The sequence below is a fragment of the Xenopus laevis genome, chromosome 6L, assembly GCF_017654675.1.
Source record: "Xenopus laevis strain J_2021 chromosome 6L, Xenopus_laevis_v10.1, whole genome shotgun sequence".
NCBI lineage: Eukaryota > Metazoa > Chordata > Amphibia > Anura > Pipidae > Xenopus > Xenopus laevis.
The window spans coordinates 143,201,022-143,229,014 of NC_054381.1; the positions used below are offsets into that span (position 1 = coordinate 143,201,022).

Genomic DNA, 27,993 nt, shown 5'->3' on the forward strand with positions numbered 1-27,993 from the left:
AGCGATTCAAATTATGGTAAGATCCCTCATCCAGAAAACCCCAGGTACACAGCATTCTAGATAATAGGACCCATACCTATACCTTGCACTTGACCTTAAGATATAGTTGATTCTTATTTGAGGGGAAAGACCCCTTATTCAGAAAACCCTAGGTCCAAAGCATTCTGGGTCCTATACCCATATGAAAGGAGTGGTTAACCTTTAAATTATCTTTTAGTATGATGTAATTGTTGTTTTAATTAGGGATGCAACAAATCCAGGATTCAGTTCGGGATTAGGCCTTTTTCGGCAGGATTCGACCGAATCCTTCTGCCCGGCCGAACCAAATCCTAATGTGCATATGCAAATTAGGGGTGGGGAGGGAAATTGCTTGACTTTTTGTAAAACCCCTAATTTGCATATGCACATTAGGATTCGGTTCAATATTCAGCCGAATCTTTCATGAAAGATTCGGGGTTCGGCCGAATCCCAAATAGTGGATTTGGCGCATCCCTAGTTTTAATTAATACCTGTATTAAGATACAGCTCTTTAGTCTATAACTAGAAGCAACACTTGATTTTTTTCTGTTTCCATGATATTATTTGTGGGCTCCAAGCTTGATGTCTACAGTGAAATTGTCAGTTTTAGGAATAGGGCACTTATATTAACTCTTGCTGCCTCCCTATCTATCTGCCTGTATTCCAATAAGACAATGCGTTGGGCTGCAGAATTCTGCTCATATTAACACTTTTCAGCAGGTCCTACAAAATGTAATGTTAAAACTCGCAATGCAATGATTGTCAGAGAGTATTACATGATTAAATTTGACTTCCCTTCTTTCATTTCAACCTTTAAGTCCATAAATGACTTTTATTACGTTCCTCTGCATAGAGTATGTTGTACACTCCAAGTTCCCTGACTACAAGTACTTTATTATGATAATATATGTGCCTATGGAATGGGTTAAAGGTTTAAGGTAAATTCCCATAACCAATCTAGTTGAAATGCTTAAACCTTTGCTTCCTGCTGTTTGTGAATTTGGATTCTGTGCCTAATCCCTGTTTCTTTATGCTGCTAGAAACCTATACTGTGCACTGAAATGAGATCTATAGATTATGCACAGCCCCCCTATGGAGATCATGCCAGGCTCAAGCAGGTGTGAAAAGAGCCCAGGCAATATGCATATCCAGAACCTGAAATGTGCATGGATGTATGACACCCCCCCCCATCCAATTGTTTTTTTCTTTAAAGGAGAAGGAAAACTCTAAAACATTGCCAACAGGTTAGCCACAATAGTACAAGCTCGAATGCTATATTTATTATGCAGAATGCTTTACCATACCTGAGTAAACAGCTCTAGAAGCTCTCTGTTTCTTTAGGATAAAAGCTGCCATATTAGCTTGGTGTGACATCACTTCCTGCCTGATCTCTCCCTGCTCACTCATAGCTCTGAGCTCAGATTACAGCAGGGATGGGAGGAGGGAGGGGGAGAGGAGCAAACTGAGCATGCTCAAGCCCTAGCCCTGGAGGTTTAAGCTGAAAACAGGAAGTCTGATACAGAAGCCCATGAGTACACAATAGAAGGAAAGAAATGCTGTGTTTCTTTTGACAGAGGACTCAGAGCAGCATTACTTTGAGGGTTTACTGGTGTATTTATATAGATCTTTCTGATAAAGCTTACTTAATTTTAGCCTTTCCTTCTCATTAAAAGGGGTTGTTCACCTTCAAACAACTAGTTGTTTTCCAATAGATCACCAGAAATAACGACTTTTTTTTCCAATTACTTTCTATTTTCTTTGTGTCTCCATTTTTCTAATATTAAAGTGTAAAGTGTAATTTTTCCCCTTCTGGGAGGGGGGGGGGGGTCACCGACCCTGTAAACTATTCTAAATTGATACATTTAGTTGATACATTTCTTATCCCTGAGTTTCATTAAAGTCAGTTGTTATAATTGATACAATAGTTGCTAATACTCCAGAGATGCTGCTGAGAAATGGATCAACTAAATGTTGCAAAATTGTAACAGCTCAAAGTCTGCGCCTGAATTACTGAGCTGCCAGACTCAAACACCAGAGACAGGGACATTCAACTTTAAACTTAGATTTTGGAAAAACAGTTAAAAATAAATAATGGAAACAAATTTTAAAAAAGTCTTTATTTCTGGGGAACAATCTGAAAACAACTCAACTGAAAAAAGTGTTTGGAAGGTGAACGACCCCTTTAAAGCAATACAGAACCAGACTTCCCATTTTGTATAATATTTTAGAAATATTACCATAACGGCAATTTTGACGCCATTGACAATTCGCCGGCGTCAAAGTTGATGCTGGCGCCTATTAAAACCAATGGGCGTCCGATAATCCTTGCTGGCGTCTAAATTGTTGCCGTCGTCGATTCTGTCGGCAAAAAACTTTGTAGTCTGCAAATTTTTGCGTCAAGTTCACTAATTTATTCACCACAAATTCACGCCTGGCGAATAAATTCGCCCATCACTAATAAGCATTCATGGTACAATAGACATAACTGTGAATCTTGTTTGCGAACAATTAGCGAAACACAGATTTTGACACTATTGACAATTTGCCAAAGTTGTAGCCGGTGCCCATTATAGTCAATAGTTTCACGGCAAGTTTGTGAATTTGTTCGCCAGCGCCGAAACATGGGAATTCAACGCAAATAAAGTAGAGATGTAGAGGTTCCTTTGTGGACGGGCAAAATGCAGGAGATGGCAGCCTTTGAAATATCTCTCGGAGGAAGCACATAGCCATGCTTTGGGTATTAAGACCTTGGACTTGAAAGGAGAACGGCGCTGGATGCCAAGACTAGTACAGTAGTTTGGGCCCTATCCAACAACATATAAATACAGGGTGGATTAGTGGGATAAAGCGGAGTTATTACAAGAATTTATCAGTGTTCAGTAGATAAGTTAAAGAGAGGATATCAGGCTTTGTATTCCAAAAATGGTATGAGTTTAGAGATGCAAACACATCATAATTCCTAGCTGTATTTTCCCTGTATATACAATGCTATAATGTGCCTTTTAAACAGATTTGTAAGTTGCTCGGGAAATGTAAACACTGGCAACAAAGCATGTAATGCGGATTCGTGACAGCCCGGGTATCTACGCGCGGGGCCTCCACGTCTCAATAAAATGCCGATCCAGATGTTGTTCGTCTTTCCAGCACAATCAAATGGCAATTATTGAACAACGAGGTCCCATTGATGTTTCGCTCAGACGAAGCCACACTAATGCGACTGTATATACATAATTAATCCTTGTAAAGCACCCAATTTATCTGAACATTGGAAATGCCCTTAAATGTAAATATGTTTGCGTGGCTGTCTCTGCATCTTCATGAATGAGCGACTGCAATTACAGCAATATTCACATAAACACACATAGGACACTAGGAGCGATACATGCAGTGTATGCACATCCCTTTCCCTTGTAAACATTTCATTGCAAAATTGCTGCCGACAAAACCAGTGTTGCTTTTTAAAGCAGCTGATTGGCTGCAAAAACTTTAGGCAAAAACTGTGCCCCTTGAGTGGAAAAAAAAGTACTCATAAGACTAAGGGTAAGGCCAGACGTGGCATTTTAACATTGCGTTTTTAAAAAAGAACAGCCAGGTGTAAATACGCTACTGAAACCACACGCGACCGTCAACATGTGTTTTTCATGCGTTTTTCAGCATGTACGATTATTTTCCCAACATGCACTTCTCATTGTTCTCATTGAATTTGGACGCCATATTTAAAATACGCTGCGTATTTACGTAAAGTGTGGTTTGAAACGTGCAGATCCCATAGAGTCTATTGATTTGGTAGTTTCTTGACGTATTGGTGTTTCTGCTAAAAAAAACGCCAATACTGGCGTCCTTTGGCGGATTTCAGCTTGCAAGCGCCCTGTGTGAATTGCCATAGTGCGTTTTCCATTAGTTTCAGTGGTATTGCAGTTTATGCGTATTTACGCCTGGCTGTTCTTTTTTAAAAACGCAACGTAAAAACGCAGCAAAAACGCCACATCTTGCCTTGCCCTAAGGGGCAGTTTTATCAAAGGTCAAAGTGAAAATTTTAATTAAAAAAAATCAAATTTCAAGCTAATTTTTGTGTACTTTACATAATTCTGAACTTTCTGAATAATGGGTTTCCGGATAACGGATCCCATACTGTATTTATGGTACACATTTTTAAAATAGTAATTTATCTTAATTTTTATTCATTTAGGATAAAATTCAAACCAATAATTTTGAGTGCAAATCCGTTCAAATTCCTTGTACAGGTATGCGGTCCATTATCTGGAATCCCGTTATCCACAAAGCTCTGAATTACGGGAAGGCCATCTCCCATCGACTCAATTTTAATCAAATAATTTAGATTTTTAAAAATGATTTCCTTTTTCTTCGTAACAGTGAAAAAGTACCATGTGCTTGATCCCAACTAAGATATAATAAATCCTTAAAGGACGTAAAGCAATCCTATTTGGTTTAATTAATGTTTAAATAATTGTTTCGTAGATTTAAGGGATGAAAATCCAAATTATGGAAAGATCCCTAATATAGAAAACCCCAAGTTCGGAGCATTCTGGATAACAGATCCCATACCTGTATTATATTTAACTGATGCTTTTGGGTTTGACCCTTTTTGCAGCCTAAAAAAATATCCCATTTTATGTTTTATCTTTATTTTTATAGGGATGCACCAAATCCACTATTTTGGATTCAGCCGAACCCCCGAATCCTCCATGAAAGATTCGGCCGAATACCGAACCGAATCCTAATTTGAATATGTAAATTAGGGGTGGGAAGGGGAAAAAAATTGACTTTCTTGTTTTGTGCCAAAAAGTCACCCGATTTCCCTAATTTGCACTCAGATTCGGTTCGGCCGGGCAGAAGGATTTGGCCGAAGCCGAATCCGAATCCTGCTGAAAAAGGCCGAATCTTGCCCAAATCCCGAACCGAATCCTGGATTCGGTGCATCCCTACTATTTATTTATGATTAAATCCAAACCAATAAAGGAATTTTTGTATTATTTTTAACTGATTTTTTTTGGTTTGTTTTGCCCTTTTTCTGTAAGCTGGAGCTGTCAGGGACTATAATGTTTAATAAGATCTTATTTTTATGTATTATTTACATTCAAAAATATTATTACTAAATGCCAATAAGAGGGATTTTCTTTTTGTCACTATATAATTCAGAGACTCAGAAATATAAACACGTCCCTTAAACCAGATCTATCATTTCACCCTTCCTTAACGATCACTGTTTGGTGGCATATTTAAAATGAAAAGAGTCCCTTTGTTTTGTGGGTATCATATTGGACGTTACAGATAGGGGGGAAATGCAGGCAGTAACACCGCACTCTCTCCTGTTTATACCAAACTATCAAATATTCATTTTAATAAGCAAATTCCTGGGCCACATACATAAACGAATATTGGCAGGATTATATAAGTTAAAAGAGAAAAGAAATGTCTTTTAGGATCCATATCTCCGGCAGCAGATAGGCGCTATTATCACCGAAAATGTGACTTTCAGCCTTGAAAGAGTTAAAAGAGTTCTACGGCCACAAAAGAGATTTCTTCAGAATTATCTCCCGCCTCACATTTGCTCTTAGGCAAGCAGTTTAAAAAAGCGCAGTGATTGAGCCAGTGATCCAATTTGAAATGCAGAAATGATTAGAGCTGCTTGCCTCATTTCATATCGAAATTCTCTGATTTATGACAGGGCTGCAGCCAAGATCTATCTCCAAAGGGAATTAGTGTGCAAGTTTGCATATTTTTGCTATTTAGGTTTCTGATAGCAGCTGCTAGCTAGAAATGCAAAAAAAAAAAAAAAAATTGGGAGGTGGCAGCGCAAGGTTTTCTTTTAATTTTTTTTTTATTTTATTCTGCCGGTGAAGTAAGGTTAGATAAGAACCTAATGTATAGGACATATATAGCCCTTGACCGCAGCATTATAGACCCCTGTTAAAAATCAGGATTGAAGTTATACATAAAGCCAACGCAATCACTAATTGTAGGGAGCGGATAAAGGAATTACCAAAACAATAAAAGAAGCCACTGAACTGTTTGAATGCTAATGAGGCGGAAAACTTCAATCGTGCCCCTCACCCGTCTGACGGGGTATAGACTATAGAACAGAATGGGACTGCTTGGCTGGGTGGGGGAATGACCCCCTTATCTGGGATGTAAATGAAGTGTTAACAAGAAATTAGTTGCTATAATGATTAATGCGGGAATTCATTTTCACATTGATATGTGTGGGTTTATTTTTTTTATAGGTTGATGCTGGCTTCACTATTTGTGTGCGCTTTCATAAAGCTGATACATAAAGTACACGTATGGCATCCATTATCCAGACAGCTTTGAATTACGGAAAGGCCATCTCCCATAGGGGCAAATTCACTAACCTCCGAAAATTCCCCAGCGATGGCTTCGCTCACATCACAGGCGTAAATTCGCCAGGACAACGCTAATTCACTAAAGTCCTAGGTTGCGTCGAGGATGCAAGACGCTGGCAAAGTAGCGCAATCGTTATGGCAGCAATCAAAGTGAAGTTGCGCTAGCGTTGCCTAATTTGCATACGGCGGTAAGGTAAAGTTGAATGGACATATATGTTGCAGACAATACATTACACTACACAAGCCCAGGGAAACCTTAATAAAATAAAGTTGTTATATTGCCCTACACATGAGCTCACTGTATAGTTTATGTGCCATATGTTAGGAAATGTAGGGGGGATCCAGGTACCCCAGAAAAAATTTACGATCTTTTGCAGCCTATAACCCTGAAAAATGAAAAGTCGCCAGCGTTTTTTGAGACTTAGAAAATTTTTCAACTATTATTTGAATAACTCCTATCTACTCTATTGCACTTTGTCTGGTCTGAGGTGGCGAAGGCAAGTCTGGCACAAGTGGTAACGTTCAGTATAAACCGCATCTTAGTTAATTTGCGTAGTTACGTCCATTCGCCAGAGTGCAAATCCGCCAGGTGTAAGGGAGCGAAGTACCGCTAGAGTCTATCTCCTTCGCTAGCGAAGTTAGTAAATCGGTGAATTTTCGCTAGCGTTAGTCACTTCGCCCTTTAGTAAATCTGCCCCATAGACTCCATTTTATCTAGATAATCCAGATTTTGAAAATTGATTTCCTTTTTCTCTGTAATAATAAAATAGTACCTTGTACTTGATTCCAAGGGCAGTTATAAAGTGGAATTTGGAGTGAATGATTATTTGCTCTTGCTGATACCTCTGTAAGCTTAAAAATGAAGGTCAGATGGAGTGGGGATTGGGTCAAACACTTGTTGCTCTACCAATTGTTTTTGGAACTATAGTTGAATGACATCCATGGTTTAAGACCAAAGGGTTTGTTTACCGGTTCCAGTGGGTTTTTTACCCAGAATACAGGATTTTTACTTAAAATTCCAGCCTCATTTGTCCATAAGTGGGAGGGGAACTTGGAACAATTGCTTCCGCTGTGTCAATTTTCCTAACGGAGTTTGCACTTTAGATGTGAATCAGATGCACTTGTTTGGGTTTGCCTCATTTCCGACACTTGACATCAAAATTACATCTGTGCCTACTGGTGCTGGCCAATGTGGCCAATCTTCAAGATGGTGGTCGCTCCAGTACGAGTGGGCCCAGGGCAAAGATACCAGTGGGCCCAGGGCAGAGATTTTGTTGGTGGGCCCCCATACCCAAGTAATTTTCCCTTTGCAAGGAAAGGCTTTATACTGACCAAAGGTACCAGTGGGCCCAGGGCAGTCATTTCGTTGGTGGGCCACCACAATCAAGTAATTTGTGATAGAACTATTCTAAAGCAAGCAAATTTGAAGGCAGGCAACAAAGAAATGCTTTACTGAAGTAAATATAAGGTGCAGGTGAGCTGCTCTGGTTCATCAGTCATGGAAGTGGATAAACCAACATTTATAAATAATAATGCAAAAAATAAATTAGATGGATGGATTTTGTAGAACTCTTCCCGATAAATAAAAGGATGGATCTACCATTTCTGGGGGGATGCTTCAATCAAAAGTTATTCCAACCAAAGCTGTGATTGTGGGACCCCTGTCCTGGTGAGCCCATTTATTAAAATGACCTTGGCTTTGGGAATAAGTACTTCACAACACTTCACATTAGGCAGGCACCAATCCGGAACATCCAACGAAAGTAGATTCCAAGAGCCAAAAAATTATATATAAAATATAATACTTTATTTTACATCACATCTAAAAGAGAAGAATAACGCCTGATGCGTTTCGTGTCACAAGGACACTTAATCATAGGCTCATGTCCTTGTGACACGAAACGCGTCAGGCGTTATTCTTCTCTTTTAGATGTGATGTAAAATAAATTATTACATTTTATATATAATTTTTTGGCTCTTGGAATCTACTTTCGTTGGATGTTCTGGATTGGTGCCTGCCTAATGTGAAGTGTTGTGAAGTACTCCCCTATGCTGAAGGTCTGGGGCATGTGCACCCGGACCCAACAGGGAAAGCGGTAAGCTTATCCTAATGACATATGCCTCTCGTGAAACTATTTGGATTTTTTGGGAATAAGTACCTTTAATGAATGTCATCAATTCAAGCAACAGTAAGGGGCATTTTCTGTTTACCGTTACACCTTTCTTTTGAATGTGTGATCCAACTGGATAACAACAATTCCAAATGATCATATTAGGACACCTCATAATGGCCACCCATCTTATTTATGTGCACCCAGCTTCAGTCGATAGCCAGTATAAATCAAATATGGTGGGCATGTTGCTAACACTTTTAAGGCACTGATACCAAAGATATTAAAATACACCTAATACCACATGATATTATGTTGAGGCCTCTGAAATTCTGCAGTATCACTTTAAGAAACACTTTTTTCCCTGTGTTTTTCTTCTCTTCACATAAAAGTTCATACTGTAGAATGCCAGGAGACCAAGACTGCAGCCATTAGATGAACAACGGGCAAGTTCATGGTTTAATATGTAGCCTGAAAAGAGTTCTGAATTCCATGGGAAATCATATCCATGATCCCAAAGAAACCTTTCATCTTTCAAAGCCCATAGAATGAACTCTACAAACCAACACTGAACTCAAGCAAATATAGAAAATTACTCTCCGGTTAAATTATATTTCCTGGTTAAATTTTCCCAAAGGTTCAATAAATGTGTGAGAGTCATATACGTTTTCAGTAAGTCATAAATCTGTGAAGTCACATTTATTTTTAATATCGGCTTCTTCAGTACAAAAAAGGCACGTATTATGATTTGTACAAGTACCCAAGAGATGGGTGCCTGACCTCATCCATCTGGTGCTGACAGTTGCCGCAACTATCTGCCACATGGTTGACTTTAACAAGCCTCATTATTTATATAAATTAGGACTGTCCAACCTGTTTTCCTTTATCTGTTGCTGAACTGCATCCCACAGAACCACCCTCCTATTGCTGCTATCCCACAGCCACTGCCCTTCCCAGAGACTTATCCCACTTTTACTATAGGCTCCATCTCTCCCTACTATACCTGCTATCCCACAGTCACACTCCCTTCCCAGAGACTATTATCCCCACTGTTACTATAGACACCATCTCTCCCTACTATACCTGCTATCCCACAGTCACACTCCCTTCCCAGAGACTATTATCCCACTGTTACTATAGGCACCATCTCTCCCTACTATACCTGCTATCCCACAGTCACACTCCCTTCTCAGAGACTAGTATCCACTGTTACTATAGACACCATCTCTCCCTACTATATCTGCTATCCCACAGTCACACTCCCTTCCCAGAGACTAGTATCCACTGTTACTATAGGCACCATCTCTCCCTACTATACCTGCTATCCCACAGTCACACTCCCTTCCCATAGACTATTATCCACTGTTACTATAGACACCATCTCTCCCTACTATACCTGCTATCCCACAGTCACACTCCCTTCCCATAGACTATTATCCCACTGTTACTATAGGCATCATCTCTCCCTACTATACCTGCTATCCCACAGTCACACTCCCTTCCCATAGACTATTATCCACTGTTACTATAGACACCATCTCTCCCTACTATACCTGCTATCCCACAGTCACACTCCCTTCCCAGAGACTATTATCCACTGTTACTATAGACACCATCTCTCCCTACTATACCTGCTATCCCACAGTCACACTCCCTTCCCATAGACTATTATCCCACTGTTACTATAGGCACCATCTCTCCCTACTATACCTGCTATCCCACAGTCGCACTCCCTTCCCAGAGACTATTATCCCACTGTTACTATAGACACCATCTCTCCCTACTATACCTGCTATCCCACAGTCACACTCCCTTCCCAGAGACTATTATCCCACTGTTACTATAGGCACCATCTCTCCCTACTATACCTGCTATCCCACAGTCACACTCCCTTCCCAGAGACTATTATCCCACTGTTACTATAGGCACCATCTCTCCCTACTATACCTGCTATCCCACAGCCACACTCCCTTCCCAGAGACTATTATCCCACTGTTACTATAGGCACCATCTCTCCCTACTATACCTGCTATCCCACAGTCACACTCCCTTCCCATAGACTATTATCCCACTGTTACTATAGGCACCATCTCTCCCTACTATACCTGCTATCCCACAGTCGCACTCCCTTCCCAAAGACTATTATCCCACTGTTACTATAGACACCATCTCTCCCTACTATACCTGCTATCCCACAGTCACACTCCCTTCCCAGAGACTATTATCCCACTGCTACTATAGGCACCATCTCTCCACCATCATTACATTGCGACTTCATTCTGTATTTCCCTCCTCCGTTCTAATTAAGCATTTATCATAAACATACTTTATAGAAAAACACAATTCTCTACAAAGCAGCTTGAGAATTGGGACATTTACCATAGATTAGCAATTAATATATCTAATTTCTCTACTTGTAGTAAAGATTCTGTCCTTTGGGTATCATATTCATTTTACGTTGTATTATTTAAATGTGCGGTAGGCCAGAGAAGCCCTGATTTGCATAAATAATTCCCATCTTACGATCATTACTGCTAATTAACAACCAGAAAAATGGCAGGTGAAACACCTGAATAATATGCTAAAGGGATGGCAGCTGGTTGAAGCCAATCATATGTTCTATCTCTGCTGTCTTGACAGCATCCAAATCTGAGCTCAGCCTTTGCCTTGACCTGCACACAAAACAGTAGTAGCCATGATGGTCCTGTCTTAATAGTAATCGGAATATGTAGGACTTTACAATGCATTTTAATGCACCATTTATACACAAACGTGATGTTTTTTTACAGTTCTTTTTTCCAAAAGGTATAGGTGTATTAAACTTTCTATTACTTAGATGTCCCAACAAAGGTTGTAGGCTTGCGAATCCTTATTGAAAGTTTATACCGATTATATTCATCGACTTCAAGCACAATATCAGTTCAGAATGTGAGAGCTCAGAAATCATGTCGGACATATTCCATGCAATCATATTATGCTACATCATGGAAAAAGTCAGACTCAGGAGATGTAACGATTTAAACCTGACATGTGAATTGTTTTCCATTTTCCATCTAGTAATTCTGATGAATATACTTTTTTTTAAATCCCCATTTCTTGACTGTCTTAACATCTGTTGTTCTTGGACAACTACGTTACCAAGAGAGTATTTTGTTACTCCAAAATCTTGGCCAAGATGACTTTACAGGCAGTGATTTGTGTTCAGACAGTCTTGCTACTAATTAATCCCCTTGGGCTTTGCCTCTTACCTCTGATTCTGTGAAAGCCCATCAGTGATGAGATCAGCCTGAGGGAAGGTCACAGCAAGAGATCAACTCTACTGTAACCACCATGGAGAAGGAAAGTAAAAGAACTTCATATAAGCTACAAGAACAACATAGCTTCAACAAAAGTGACTACAGTTATGAACAATTATTGGTGTATGGAAATACAACATACTGTATATATATATATTGATTTCCTTGAATATGGCAATATTTTATATCAGCACTTGTAATATTTAGTACTGATTTGATGGTAGAGCCAATGGGGTAGAGGAAGTGTTTGCCTCATAGGGGCTTTTATTGTCATAAAATATTATTAAAATAGTACAGATGGGCTGCCGATTGGACGATTTTCAGTGGGAGACTGTCACCAGTTTTGTTGGACTTAAACTTTCGTACGATTGATGTCAGGGGCAGAACATTGGCTGATCTGTTCTTTTTTACTTTATTTGATCAGAATGGTTAGTGGCAGGTCGGGAGATGGGAAAGTCCGATAGTACGATGATTTGTACGATCGGATCTTTGCGGTTATGGCCAGCTTTACTCTTGTCTTGGACAGGCAATGTTTTTGCCCATGGGAAGGTGCTCCTTTTAGAAAACTATCTTTTGATAGGTTTGGAGCTTTTGCCTCTACGGCAGGCATTCCAAAACTATGTGGCTGCTACCCTCGGAGGGGAGACAGGGTTCACAGACTTGGTTGGAGGGGACGGATTAAGACCATTTAGGTGAGATTAGGCTAGAATTGTATCCCTTAATACTCCTTGAAGGCCAATAAGTAGAGTATAATTTTAGGGTGAATGCCTGTTTGCTGTCTTAGATATTCCTGGCTGGAACAATGACTGGTTGGTGCAGTTATATTCACATGTATCTGTAACTTTGTTGGGGGTACTGGCCAAATTTTGGTTCTCAATGAGTGGCTTGAATCAGAATAGTCTGGAAACTACTAGTAGCTCTGTGGTGTAGAGTAAGTGATCAAAGCTTTGTAGAACATCCACAAGACACGTATAACTACTGTTGCTACAACGTTCCAACTGGTACCTAATGAGATATTTTGGCTAGTATTAACCTCTGAAGGGTTGCAATGCTACCTGTAAATTGTAAAATTCCAGATGGCTGGGGATTAGCTATTTCCTGTTTATATTTGGGTGGCCAATTAAATTAAATCATCAGGAATATCAGCAGTGCTCTGTTTTTCATGTCCATGGATCTTAATCCTACATTTGCCTACTAGCACAACAGAGGTCTATTACATATCACAATACATGCCCATTTCCAATTTCAATTAAAATTAAACAGCGGAGAGTGATTCAATACCCCAAGGTCAATTAATAATAAAAGACAAGGCTGGACTAAAACTCACAGCACCCATCAGGATAACTTCTTTTCTATTCTTATTGTGATCCCATGTTGAGGTCAGTGTACCTGCAATTGAGTTGTGCCATACAAGAGTGTCCTAAATGGCCTCTAACATCAAAACTTTCATTAAATTGGGGAACCATTGAGCACAGCTGGTGTAACCCTGTTTAGGCAATCCCAAGGAGGTGAATAGATTGTAAGGTGTTTGGTTTTCCCCACTGTTAAGCTCTTTCCTGACCATTGCTACCACTTTGTTCCCATCTGCTCATTGTACCAAGCAGTAGGATTTGTTGAAATTTCCTAAGGTAAGTTTTCAAGTTATAACGCATGTGGTGCACCATGCCACCCTATTACCCCCGAAAACATTGTACTTGATGCAGCATTGGAATAAAAGAAAACACAAAAACTCCAAATTTATCTTTCTGTTTGCTGTTGAAGCCCTGTATTTATATGGTCTTTAGGATGTGATGTGACTTAATCCATTTTCTATTTAATAGTGTTTTTTCGAGGGAAAAAAAAAATCTGTTCTAATAACAGCTAATTTTCTTTACTTTGCTGTGATACAATTTTTGTTAATAGTGGGAGGAACAGCTCATCCATTTGTCCCAGTCAGCAGGATATTGTTAGCTCGTTGTGTACATGAAATACCGGGGTTAGAGCACCAACCCATCAAAAGCCGGTTTCTTTACCTCCTTGAGCTGATCAGAGTATCAAGGAAGGATTAACAGTGACTTGGGATTTGTGTGATTGGTTAATTTATTGCAGCGATGGCAGGTCTTTCATCTATGGCAACATTTAATCAGTGCGGTTATGGAGGCTATTACAGGTTACCTCTTTTCTCAAGTCAGCCAGAGCTAGACCATCAGCCCTATCACAATTCCCCTGAAATTCCCAAATTATCTGGAACCAGCTTTAGCCTCTCAGTAATAAAAATTAGAAGAGATGCCCGATAGAGCTGATGGACAGGCTTTTCACGTGCACGCGGCAAATAATAAAGAGAGGCAGAAAAAAAAAGTCGTAAATGTGCACTTTAAAAAAAATAAACCAAATTGCCACCTCTTAAGAGATGTGCAGGACTTATCACGCCAGCTCTGATCCAAATCCTTGTGGTTGAAAATTTATATTAGATTTTATCAGGGAAGTCTAAGTCTAGAAAAATCAATGAAGGTTATCTTTTATGTTGCAGGAACTTGTGGAAATATTGATTTTCATTTTATAGCGAATTTGGAGCATGAGTTGGTAATCACTGCAAAGCTGACTTTAATATTGTGCCACTGTATCCCTTACTGAGCATTGCGCTTGGGTTTTAGATAGCTTATTGAAACTTCATTAGTTGCCTGTATGTTGTTAGGAGAAACATTCTGGCCAATAATTTCTCTTATCATCTGTAACAATAACTTTTTGTGACTTATTTCTCTCTCTCTATTTAGAGTGATAACCTTTCCTTTCTTAAAGGGATTTTTAAGGTGTAGTTTTTATTTCTAAATGACACTGTTTACACTGCAAATAATTCACTCTACTATGTAAAATTTCATTCCTGAACCAGCATGTGTATTTTTTGTAATTGATAATATTGGTGTGTAGGTGCATCTCAGGTCATTTTGTCTGATCATGTGCTTTCAGAAAGCAGTTTAGGATGGAACTGCTTTCTGGCAGGCTGTTGTTTCTCCTACTCAATGTTACTGAATGTGTTTCAGTGGGACTTGGCTTTTTACTAATAATTGCTGTTATTAGATCTACCGGGCAGCTCTTATCTTGTGTTAGGGAGTTGTAATCTGGTTACCTTCCCATTGTTTTGATGTTAGGCTGCTGGGGGAGAAAGGGAGGGATGATATCACTCCAACTTGCAGTACTGCAGTAAAGAGTGACTGAAGTTTATCAGCGCACTAGTCTCATGACTGGGGGCAGCTGGGAAACTGACAATATGTCTAGCCCCATATTAGATTTCAAAATTAAATATAAAAAATATCTGTTTGATCTTTTGAAAAAAAGATTTCAGTACCGAATTCTGCTGGAGCAGCACTTTTAACTGATGCGTTTTGAAAAAAACATGCTTTCCCATGACAGTATCCTTTTAAGGGTCTGGCCACACGGGCAGATTCTTGGAGATTAGTCGCCAGGCGACAAATCTGCTCTTCTTAGCAGCGACTAATCTCTTAAAAAAAAACCCTAATTAGACAAGTTTTAAGCCGGTGATTCAGGTAGTTAGGGTCTGGCTATACGGGCAGATTAGACGCCAGACGACAAATCTCCTCTTCTTCGCCGTAACTAATCTCTCCGATCTGCCTTCCGCCAGCTAAAATGTAAAACACATGGGGGCAGGCACAAGGAACGATTTGTTTTCCGAAGGCGCCCAGAGTTACCGGTGACTTCGGAAAACAAATCGTTCCATGTGCCTGCCCCCAGTCGATTTACATTTTAGCTGGCGGAAGGCAGATCAGGGAGATTAGTTGCAGCGAAGAAGAGTAGATTTGTCGCCTGGTTTCTAATCTCCCTGAATTTGCCCGTATAGCCAGACCCTAACTACCTGAATCACCGGCTTAAAACTTGTCTAATTAGGGTTTTTTGTTAGCTTAGAAAACCCTGATTCCTAGATCCTTCCATTCTACTGGCCTTGCCCAGCTTCAGGCAGACTATGTTTAACACTTGACCAGAGTCCAAAAAATGGCACCCTGGGCATCATAGGGACTTAGGGCAAAAATTTTTTTTAGGTGGATGGAGTGTGTCCCATAGACACACACTGGTCTGTCTTGTAGTGGATAAAGATAGGTGCAAGTGCCTAGGAACTGCATGTAGTGGAGGGATATGCTAGGAAGGTCATAGCAGAAGTTATAGGGCAATATGGTGTAAGTAGGGCACCAAAATGCTTTATATCATTTTCAGGAAGGGAATTGGTGAGAATATCATGTGCCCTGCACAACACTAAACATGACTCTTCGCTTATTGTGCTATAGCTGGTTCTTCTAGCCCTGTTGGGTCCCACAAAAATTCGAGGGGCTCTACACTGTTGAAACTAACTTAGGTTTCTGCCAATGTTAAAGTAATCGTGCTGTAAATCTGGGAGCAAGAAATTATTGAGACTACTCCCCTTACTAGTGTAGAAACTCCTACAGTTCTTTAACGCTAGGCCACTCATTGACCAATCACAAATTAGGGACAGTGCATGACTGTCAATTTCCAGTGAGGCCCAAATTCCCTTCAGTTACTGTACATGACTGTATGCATAGCTGTTGTTCTTTCTATGCCCTATAGAACATACAGTAACACCAGCCCTGATGATAAATCTGCAGTGCTCAAGAGAAATAAATAAATAAATCATTTGTGTTCAAGAGAAAAATATACTACAGGTAAAAACCAAGACATATACATATTGCCTACATTTCAGTTTTTGATTATGTTAATAGATAATTGGTTAGAAAAGAAAAGACCCAGTCGCTTGGTTGTACAATTTCTCTTAGGCCTCCAGCTGATTCAGGGGAAATAAGCATGGCCTGCTACCAATTATATGGAACTCCAGCAAGGGAGGTAATAAAGGTAATAAAGGAGAATGTGACCAAATTGCCTAAGAACAGTGGTATCATATGCAAGTAGCTGTCAGCAACAGCTTATCAGCCATTTAAAGGAGAACTAAAGCTTAACAAAAGGAGTAGGCTAGAAATGTTGTACATTATGTTTTGGGTTTCTGTACCAGCCCAAGGCAACCACAGCCCTTTAGTAGTAAAGATCTGTGCCTCCAAAGATGCCCCAGTAGCTCCCCATCTTCTTTTCTGCTGATTCACTGCACATGCTCTGTGCTGCTGCCACTTACTGAGCTTAGGGACCCACTCACAATATACAGTACACATAGAATAGAAATGTCACAATATAAGGCTGATTAGTAATTAATACAGATAATTACTACATGGCAGCACAGAAACCAGTGTAATTGGCATCAGAATTTAATAATCAGCCCTGTAGCATCAGCTTATATTACAGACAAACCTCATTTTCTGCTGGATAATTAGCGACGACCCCTAAGCTTAGCTTCTCAACGGCTGCTCAGAGCCCACTGAGCATGTGAGTGTCACAGACACTTTCCAAGATGGTGACCCCCTGTGACAAGTCTGAAGTCCTGGATCATTGCTGCAATTGACAAGCTGAAACTTTAGGCTGGTGCAATAAGCTCAGTACATACATTTTTTTTTTTAGCACTATTCATTTCTAGGGTTTAGTTCTCCTTTAACACTTGCAAGACAGAGTGCAAAGTTCAAAACAGGTGCAAACTGTCATGTTTTTTGCAATTTGCACCCTGCCCAGTCATTAGCACCCATTGGGATACAAGCACCTGCTATTTCCAGATGTATAGAACTCTTACTACATTTAGACAGGGCTAAGCAACCCCTAGGCACCCCCTATCCTTCTCCATACTTGCCCCATACTTGAGCATCATTCAGATACCCTGTCCGTACTGCCTGCCCTATGATATGAAGAATGTTATGCACTAGACTAGAGATACAGTATCGCTTCCTTTCTAGAGTAAATATCGGAACCAACATGATTATTTATTTCTATGCAGCTCACAACAATAATTCTTGCGATTAAATGGCTATTTCCATGGATTCCTGCACTCCTTATCCACATTTGTTTTAAAGAGTATTCTCCCTCCATATGTTTGCACATTGCTGCCAAGAACTCGGCAGCGATAGGAGATTATATAGGGATTATTTATTGGCGTTCTGCTGTATTAGCCTTGCAGCAGAATGTTCCAAAAGGTTAGACATGGAATATTATGGAGATAATTAGTTACTTCCATAGATGTCTCACACAGAAACACCAGTGCATTAACCAAGCCCTTTCAGTCTTTTCTCAGAAAATATAGTCACATTTTTCACCTGTTGTCTCAAATTATTTGCAGGGCTTCAATGTCTCAAGGCATTAGGCGATTAGGAAATGGCAGAAATTGGAGTTATTTATCTGCAACATTTATATTCATTGATTATTAAAAGACCAATTGGATAAACAACATCTTATACAGAGGAAACACTCCAAAACAACCACTGAAATAATAGGGAGGAGAGATAGTTTGAGCCCAATCAGCTGCTTTCACTTCCACTAATGTAGCAACTTTGGTTTTTCATTTGAATTATTTTGCTTTATTAAATAAAAACACGGAAACCTGTTATCCAGAAAGCTCAGAAATACTTAAAGACCATCTCCCATAGACTCCATTTTATCCAAATAATCCATATTTTTATGAACTATTTCCCTTTTCTCTGTAATAATAAAACAGTAGCTTGTACTTGATCCAGACTAAGATATAATTAATCCTTATTGGGAGCAGAACCAGCCTATTGGGTTTATTTAATGTTTACATGGTTTTCTAGTTGACCTAAAGTATGAAGATCTGAATTACAGAATGATACATTATCTGGTAAACCTCAGATCCCAAACATTCTGGGTAACAGGTCCCATACCTGTATAGACATGTCCATTCATAGAATCCTCTTAGCTGAGCAAAGTTCCTTCCCCATAGAATTTATAATCTGGCAGCCAATGTGACAGTTTCGCCAACAGTTACTGAAATGATCATATTAATTTGACCTGTATTTCTTTTGGCTCTGGCAATGTATTTTTTTTTTTCTAATAATTTATGCTTAGGATCTTTTCAGGCTGTCCTTTGATGACTGCATCACTTTACATTTAGATCTCATTGTGGAAATACATGATGTGATCATGCACTCAAAAAATGTAAATCTTGTTGTGTTTGAGTCGTGTTTTTTTTTTTTTTTAGCTTGCCTTAAAAAAAAAAAAACAACAACAACCTAAGCTAGGACTGAGCACTGTTATGTCCAGAAAGCCATCTTGATCTAGAGTAGGACCTAAACCACTTCTAAGCATTTCCCACCTCTTCTTCACTTATTCATCATAATGACATACTCTGTATCAGGGACCTGTTATCCAGAATGCTCGGGACCTGGGGTTTTCCAGTTAACGGATCATTCCGTCATTTGGATCTTTATATCTTAAGACTACTAGAAACTCATGTACACATTAAATAAACCCAATAGGCTGGTTTTGCTTCCAATAAGGATTAATTATATCTTAGTTGGGATCAAGTACAAGCTACAGTTTTATTATTACAGAGAAAAAGTTTTTGCCGATGCGCTCCTGGATCGCAGAAAAAAGATCAAACATGACGATCGATATCTTATTATCGGCCTGATATCGATCGGGAGGACCCATCAGGAGAACACACGGGCAGATAAGCTGCCAAATTGGTCTAAAGGACAGATATCTGCAGCTTTAATCAACCCGTGGATGGCCACCTTAAGATATAATTAATCCTTATTGGAAGCAAAACCAACCTATTGGGTTTATTTAGGGGCCCATTTACTTCGCTCGAGTGAAGAAATAGAAGGAAAAAAAAACCTCGAATTTCTAATGTTTTTTTTGGCGTCTTCGACCATCGAATTGGCTAAAAATCGTTCGATTATTCGACCATTCGATAGTCGAAGTACTGTCTCTTTAAAAAAAACTTCGACCCCCTGCTTCGCCACCTAAAACCTACCGAGGTGCCATGTTAGCCTATGGGGAAGGCTTTCTAACAATTTTTAGGTCGAAGAAAAATCGTTCGATCGATGGATTAAAATCCTTCAAATCGAACGATTCGAAGGATTTAATCGTTTTCATTCTATCGTTCGAACTATTTGTGGTAAATCCTTCGACTTCGATATTCGAAGTCGAAGGATTTACATTCGGCAGTCGAATATCGAGGGTTAATTAACCCTCGATATTTGACCCTATGTAAATCTGCCCCTTAATGTTTAAATGATTTTCTAGTAGACATAAGATATGAAGATCCAAATTGCAGGAATATCTGTTATCCAGAAAATCCCAAGTCTCGAGGATTCTGGATAACAAGTCGCATAAGTGTACTTGTATATGGCAAATATAATCCTATTGGATACAGTCACAGTTTGGGTTGTCAGTAGGGTCCGTTAGTACTTATAGGACTGGGGGGTAACCAGCACTGACCAAAGCTTTACTACTCAAGTCTCCCCATGTAATATAGTTTCTTTAAAATTCTGCCAGTGACAATTATGGCAAAATAAAACAGTCCATCCTGTAAAACCTCAACCTGTGCGTGGCCACCATACTTCTTCTCTATCATAATGCTTAGTCCTATTGTGTTGATTATTTCATATTGAGTTTTATTGGGATATTGGTTTAAATGCTATGTCATATTCTGTAGGCAGTACATGTGTGGGATCTGTTATCTGGAAATCCTTTATCCAGAAATCTCCGAATTACAGAAAAGCCATCTCCCATAGAATCCTTTTTATCCAAATAATCCTGTTTTCTAAACACGCTTCCCATTTTCTGTGTAATAATAAAACAGTAGCTTGTACTTGATCCAAACTAAGATATAATTAAGCCTTATTGGAAGCAAGACCAGCCTATTGGGTTTATTTATTGTTTACATTATTTTTTTTAGTAGACTTAAGCTATGAAGATGCAAATTATAGAAAGATCCATTATCTAGAAAACCCCAGGTCCTGAGCATTCTTGATAACAGTTCCCATACCTGTCGTAGGAAAAACATAGAAGGCTTATTATTTTTATTTTTCACCCGAAAGCATAAGAAGAGTCTTACCTTGCTTCCCTCTAGCCACTGTTTTTATGGTCTCGGGACTTCCCGGTGAAACATTAACAATATTATTATTTCAAGCGGGATAAAAGTGTACATCATCATGCAGCAGAGATAGAGAGGAAAAATTACATTATTCATTCAGAATAATTTCCTACTACAAAATAAATGTTGCAGCGGATAAGGTTTTGAAATGGATACCGATTCTCTAAATTCTTTCCTGTCTGTTTCAGGAAATAGTGAGATCCTGTTGATAATAAAGTACAATGTGCCTAAAGTTCACTTTCAAACACAGTTCTGTGCTGTGAAAGTCATCTGCATTCTCTTTATGATTCCAGGCCACTGGAGATTTCTCTAATCTGGGAGATCTGATCCCGTATCATTTGGAAATATCCTCAATAATAATTCAGCTATTCAGATCTGTGCAAACACTGGAACGTATTTGCCGCTGACAAAATGCTTTGCTGGTTATTAAGGAAGGCCGTGGCAAATTGATTTGGGAACAGGGCAAGATTTACGGCAGGCAAGGGTACAGATATACAACTTTAAAGAGGGTTATTGGCCAGGGAAATATACATTAAATGATGAAGATAGTGATATTCTCAGAAAATTAGCAATTGGTTTTGTTATTTGTGGATTTTGCGTTATTTCGCTTTTTATTCAGCAGCTCTCCAGTTTGCAGTTTAAGCAATCTTATTGCTAGGGTCCAAATTACCTTAGCAACCATGCAATGGTTTGGGTAAGAGACTGGAATATGAACAAGGGAGTTTTATTCAGTAGCTCTCCAGTTTGTGATTTTCAGCAATCTGGTGGTTAGGATCCAAATTAGCCCTAGCGACCATGCATTGATTTGAGTAAGAATAGGAGAGGGTCTGAATAGAAAGATGAGTAATAAAAAGTAGCAATAACAATACATTTGTAGCCTTACAGAGCATTTGCTTTTTAGATGGGGTCAGTGACCCCCATTTGAAAGCTGCAAAGAGTCAGAAGAAGAAGGCAAATAATTCAAAAACGATAAAAAATGAATTGAAAATGAATTGCTTAGAATTGCTCATTCTATAACATACTAATGGGGTTATGTAATAAAAGTCACTAAGTTTGCCCAGGAGCAGTGACTCATAGCAACCAATCAGCAGGTAGCATTTGCGGTTTACCTGTTTAAAAGCAAACATCTTATTGGTTGCTATAAGTTACTGCTCTTGGGCAAACTTAGTGACTTTTATCACATTTGAGGGAATAAGTTAAATTAAAGGAGAACATCCCTTTAAGAAGCATTTATTTTCCTTGTATTAAACCAGGAAATATTGTGCACTCAAAATAAAGTCTTTCTTCCATCAGGAAAGTAAAATCAAGTAGAAAAAGTTTATGTCCAAAAATGCAGCCTTACGCGTTTCGTGTTTCAAACACTCTACTAAAACTATAGGGTAAACTAGTGGCCAGGTCTAAATGTAACAGTTTCCTTGTCCCCACTTCTTAGGTCTGAAGTCTTTCCTGGTATTGACTGAAAATATTTGCCATGTATTTTACCCACAGTGCACAGCTGCAGAAGAGGCAGTTGCACTCAGCACATTTTTATTCCCTATTAGATAGAATTGCACTATTTTTACAAGTTGAATTAGAGTGTCTTGCTCTTCTGTAAGCTGCCATGACAGTTTTTAGTGCCGCCCACTTAATACACATAAAGGAATATTATCCTTTCCAACATCTCAGTGGTACATGCTCAGTCACTATGGTAAGCTTTTCCTATTAGTGAATACTCTAGCATCTCTAATTAAGTCTGAGAACTAGGGGGCGCTTCAGGAACAATTTTACAGACCTTTTTCGATCCCTTGTAATTGTTCATTGTCTGTATCCGTAAGCAATCTGTTTGTTATCTTATTTTTGTGCAGAAGACAAAGCCTCCTGTTCCAGTGTCCCTGACAGATGGTCCAAAATGGCTGCTCGATGTGACTTGGCAGGGTACAGAAGACAACAAGAACAATTGCATCGTGTACAACAAAGGTAAACAGTGACTGATGCTATTTCCCTATCCCTGTGTCAGGGAATTAATTGGAGTAAAATGCTGGTCTCTTTGTCACACCACAGGCCAGACAGCAGCTCCTCTAGAACTTCCCAGTATGTTGTGCCAGTGTCCCTAGAATAGCCGGAGTTGTCACCTGAAATAAATAAACATTTTCATGTTTTACATATACAGTAAATACCCAGTCCGACCCTGTTCCCAAGGGTCAATAAAGATATAAAAAAAACCAAGGTCCCGAGCATTCTGGATAACAGTTCCCATAACATTGTTTCTGGTTTTCTGTAGAAGAAATAATAAAAATACATCTTTAAAAAACATCAGCGTTGATGTCAAAATCACATTGAATTAAAGGAATAATGTGCACAGAGTGTAGGCAAGCATTACTGTACATAGTCCCTTATGATGATTGTTATACAAGACGACTCTTAGCTGTCATCTTTGTAGATGATACAGAATGCACAATGATTTCACTAACAATTTCATGAGTTTTATTTCCAGCCAAATACACACACTGAGATGAAATAATTTTTTTTTTTGCAAGGAAACCTTGTAAATGCTGTTTTTTTTTTAAAAAAAAACAACAAGATTTTAGGCTAACAAGCGTTCATATCAACATATTTACATCCGAAACATTCATCGCCACATCAAAGGCAAAAGCAAACTTACGAGAAACAATTACAACGTGTTCGTTTAATCATTACATTTCTACATTCAGAAGTAGATTTCTTTTAACCTTCACAAGCCTTTGAAACCGGCAGATGACATATAAAATAAATAATTAGAAAGGATCTATTTGCATTTAAATCATATATGTCTGGAACTCAAAAAGATTTCGTTCCGCTGGGTAAGAGTCAAACCCATAGACGCTGCAAAACTGGAATGGTTTTTCCTCTGCCATTCAATGTCTTCAAAGCCAATGAGACCGTTGGTGGGAATGCTGGAACAACTTGAAGTTACATTTGTGGTCTGCCAATGTCTTTAGTGGGAGTTAAATAATGAGTATGGTGTTAAGGGAATCAAAACCCAAAAAAATTGGCGTAAACATACTCGTATTCATCTTTTTCAATTTCCATTCATTTTCTATTTTGGGTGGTTTCTGAGATACTACCATAGTTTGATACTGCTAGGCGGACTTCAGCTCAAAAGTTTTTTGAAGGCCCAGAATGTGAGGAACCCTTATTGCAGGGGTCCCCAACCTTCTTTTTATCCGTGAGCCACATTCAAATGTAAAAGAAGTTGAAAAGCAACATAAGGATGCAAAAAGTTCCTGAGGGTGCCAAATATGGACTGTGATTGGCTATTGGTAGACTGGCAGCCTACAGGAGGCTCTGTTTGGCTGGACACATTGTTGCCTCCATGCCAGGAATTCAAAAATAAGAACCTGCTTTGATGCCACTGGGAGCAACATCCAAGGGGTTGGTGAGCAACATCCAATGTGTTGGTGAGCAACATGTTCCGCACGAGCCACTGGATGCGGATCACTGCCTTGTTGCCTATGCATTTTCTGTTGACTTGCTTTATTAAGGTATTCTCAGTTGATCTGGAAACAACAGTCTACAAAATGCAATTATCTCAGAAACCACCAAAAATTAAAAATCAATTTAAACTTCAAAGTACCCTGAGTAAGGTTACATCAGTTCTAGGGATGCACCGAATCCAGGATTCGGTGCATCCCTAGAACTGATGTAACCTTACTCAAGGTACTTTGAAGTTTAAATTGATTCGGTTCGGGATTTGGCCTTTTTCAGCAGGATTCGGATTAGGCCAAATCCCGGCAGAACCGAATCCAACCACTAATTTGCATATGAAAATAAGGTGCGGGGAGGGAAATTGCGTGACTTTTTGTCACAAAACAAGGAAGTAAAGCATATTTTCCCCTTCTCAACAATAATTTGCATATGCAAATTAGGTTTTGGTTCCGATTCGACGAATCTTTTGCAAACGATTCGGGGGTTTGGCCGAATAGGTGCATCCCTAATCAGTACATTGTTTGGGTTTAGATCCCCTTTAACACAAAATTAATTATTTTTGAGTAATATACTTAGAAATATAAAGCTCTTCTGTATTTTTTTAGAAAGGCAAATGTCTTATCCGTGTAAGATATCAATTGTTTTTTTTAAGTTTATCAGTTATTTTAGTTAATTCCACTGCTCTGCTTCAGTAATGCAAGATTTATTGGGTAGTAATGAAGCTAGACACATAACTGTATCTTCTCAACAACATTGTTGGGTCTCTATGGTCTGAGGAACTCAATATGAGGTTAATGCACTTGCAGGCCATGTGACTATAGAAATTGATAACATTTTATCAAGAAGACCTCGTCATAAACCTCTCACCCAACACATCCCTCATACACATAATTTGTGTGCCACTGCATTGTTGCATAACTGTGTCACTGCTTCATGTAGGGTTTTTTTTTACTGACAGATAGAATAGAGGAAACGTTGATTGTAGAACATAGGATAATACCAGTATTCCTTTTACAGATTGATGACCCAGGGGACAGGTCCAGTTATTGATGATGTGGTTATAATCTTTACTTATTGATGACACTTTGTCAGGAAACTGGGAGTTCCCTCTGGGGAGGTTGTCTGGATCTAGGAGGAAGCCCCTCAGGAGGGATCAGGAACGTGGTATCCAGGGATTAAGCAGAAGGGGTAGTCAAGTTCGGGCAACTGGTCAAAAGGCAGGCAGAATACAAACAGAGTCCAAAGTCCAGGCAGGTAGTCAACAACAAGAGATCAATCAAGAATATCCTCAGGGATAACAGGAATAGCAACAGGGAACCCAGGAATCTACTCAGGAACAAGATCCTATTTTCGGGCGCCATCTTGGCGCCTCAGGCGTCCTTTTAAAGGGTATTTTTGGCACCCTTGCGTCGGCGTCAGCACGTCTGCGACCGACGCGCTGCGCCTGCGTCCGTCGCGCCGTTGTGATGTCTTCGCGCCTGCGCACTTGCGCGCAGGCGTCTCTGCGCTGGCGCCGCTACCCACGTGGCGGCCATGGGCGCCGCCATTTTGGGAGCGGCGTCGGAAGAGGTAGTTGCGCCGCCCGGAGCTCCTGGTCCTGCTCCGGGCGGCGATCGTGACACACTTGAAAGAACATTCTGGAATTTCTGATTACAAAAAATAATGTGCCTTCTGTTGTAAAATATGAGGATATCTCCTACCACCTCTTGACTTAACATATGTGTATAATGCACACTTTTCCCTAAGGCCTTTGATAATCTTCTGCTGCCTTGTGCCTGATCACAGTGATGGCCCCTATCTGCTTATAATTGCTTCCGTAGAGCTTTATGACAATATCACCGAGGTAGATGTGCCATTGGCAAGTTCACCACTGCTCAAATTTGCTCATTATGGGGGTTCTCAGTGGTGGGAGGACAGGGGATGTTTGTACATGAGCACAGAAGAAGTTAAATTGCTCAGTCTGCCAAACACTTTGGCCTTGTTAGGCATTTGGGTTCAGGATTATGTAGTTAATCCACTGCGCTCTGTTTCTTTCTTAAGAGAGAAGAAAAGCTACAGAGGAAGTTTATAGCCAATGGATTAGCCACAATAGTGCAAGCTAGAATGCTATATTTATTCTGTAGAATGTTTTACCATACCTGAGTAAACAGCTCTAGAAGCTCTTTGTTTGTTTAGGATAGCAGCTGCCATATTAGCTTGCTGTGACATCACTTCCTGCCTGAGTCTCTCCCTGCTCACTTATAGCTTTGGGCTCAGATTAAAGAAGGATGGGAAGGAGGGAGAAGGGAGGAGAAGAGGGAGAGAGGAGCAAACTGAGCATGCTCAAGCCCTAGCCCTGGAGGTTTATACTGAAAACAGGAAGTCTGATACAGAAGCCCATGTGTACACAATAGAAGGAAAGAAATGCTGTGTTTCTTTTGACAGACGACTCGGAGCAGCATTACTTTAAAGGTTTAAAGGTAAATTTATATAGACCTTTCTGATAAAGCTTACTTGGTTTTAACTTTTCCTTCTCCATTAAGGCAAAATATCCCAAACTTTTAAGCTATTTAAAAAAATAATTGGCTGACTGTCAATTAGGATGGGTGTTACATGAACGGATATTGGCAGAACTATGGCGAGGCAGTCATGTTTTAAGAAATTCTTGGCCTTCTACTATGAAGTTGGACCACATGGGGCAGATTTATCAAGGTTCGAATTGAAAATTCTAATTTTTTCATTCGAATTTCGAGTTTATTTTAGTGTAATTCGACTAGGGAATAGTCCAAATTCGATTCTTTTTTTTTTAAAAAAATAGAAATTCCAATTTTGAAATTTATCATGTAGTGTCCGAATTGGTGTTTTAGCCTATGGGGGACCTCCTACAATCAATTTGGAGTCATTTTCTTGACTTTGGTGAAAAACGTCGAATTGATATTTGCATTTCGATCCTATTCACCTGTTCTCAGAAAATTAGATTTTTTAAATAAATTTCGATTGGTCATAGTTACATAGTTACATAGTTACATAGTTAAATTGGGTTGAAAAAAGACAAAGTCCATCAAGTTCAACCCCTCCAAATGAAAACCCAGCATCCATACACACACCCCTCCCTACTTTTAATTAAAATTCTATATACCCATACCTATATTAACTATAGAGTTTAGTATCACAATAGCCTTTAATATTATGTCTGTCCAAAAAATCATCCAAGCCATTCTTAAAGGCATTAACTGAATCAGCCATCACAACATCACCCGGCAGTGCATTCCACAACCTCACTGTCCTGACTGTGAAGAACCCTCTACGTTGCTTCAAATGAAAGTTCTTTTCTTCTAGTCTAAAGGGGTGGCCTCTGGTACGGTGATCCACTTTATGGGTAAAAAGGTCCCCTGCCATTTGTCTATAATGTCCTCTAATGTACTTGTAAAGTGTAATCATGTCCCCTCGCAAGCGCCTTTTTTCCAGAGAAAACAACCCCAACCTTGACAGTCTACCCTCATAATTTAAGTCTTCCATCCCTCTAACCAATTTAGTTGCACGTCTCTGCACTCTCTCCAGCTCATTTATATCCCTCTTAAGGACTGGAGTCCAAAACTGAACTGCATACTCCAGATGAGGCCTTACCAGGGACCTATAAAGAGGCATAATTATGTTTTCATCCCTTGAGTTAATGCCCTTTTTTATGCAAGACAGAACTTTATTTGCTTTAGTAGCCACAGAATGACACTGCCCAGAATTAGACAACGTGTTATCTACAAAGACCCCTAGATCCTTTTCATTTA

The 27,993-nt window shown here is 39.5% G+C and overlaps 1 protein-coding gene across 2 annotated transcripts in view; it reads left to right on the forward strand.

Moving 5' to 3' along the window:
* zfpm2.L (zinc finger protein, FOG family member 2 L homeolog) overlaps positions 1 to 27,993 on the forward strand; it is a 265,106-nt gene that overhangs the window by 140,685 nt on the left and 96,428 nt on the right. For both annotated transcript variants that reach the window (XM_018268205.2, XM_018268206.2), the window contains exon 5: positions 22,630 to 22,741. In XM_018268205.2, coding sequence (XP_018123694.1) covers positions 22,630 to 22,741 — 112 coding nt within the window. The remainder of the gene's footprint in view (positions 1 to 22,629; positions 22,742 to 27,993) is intronic.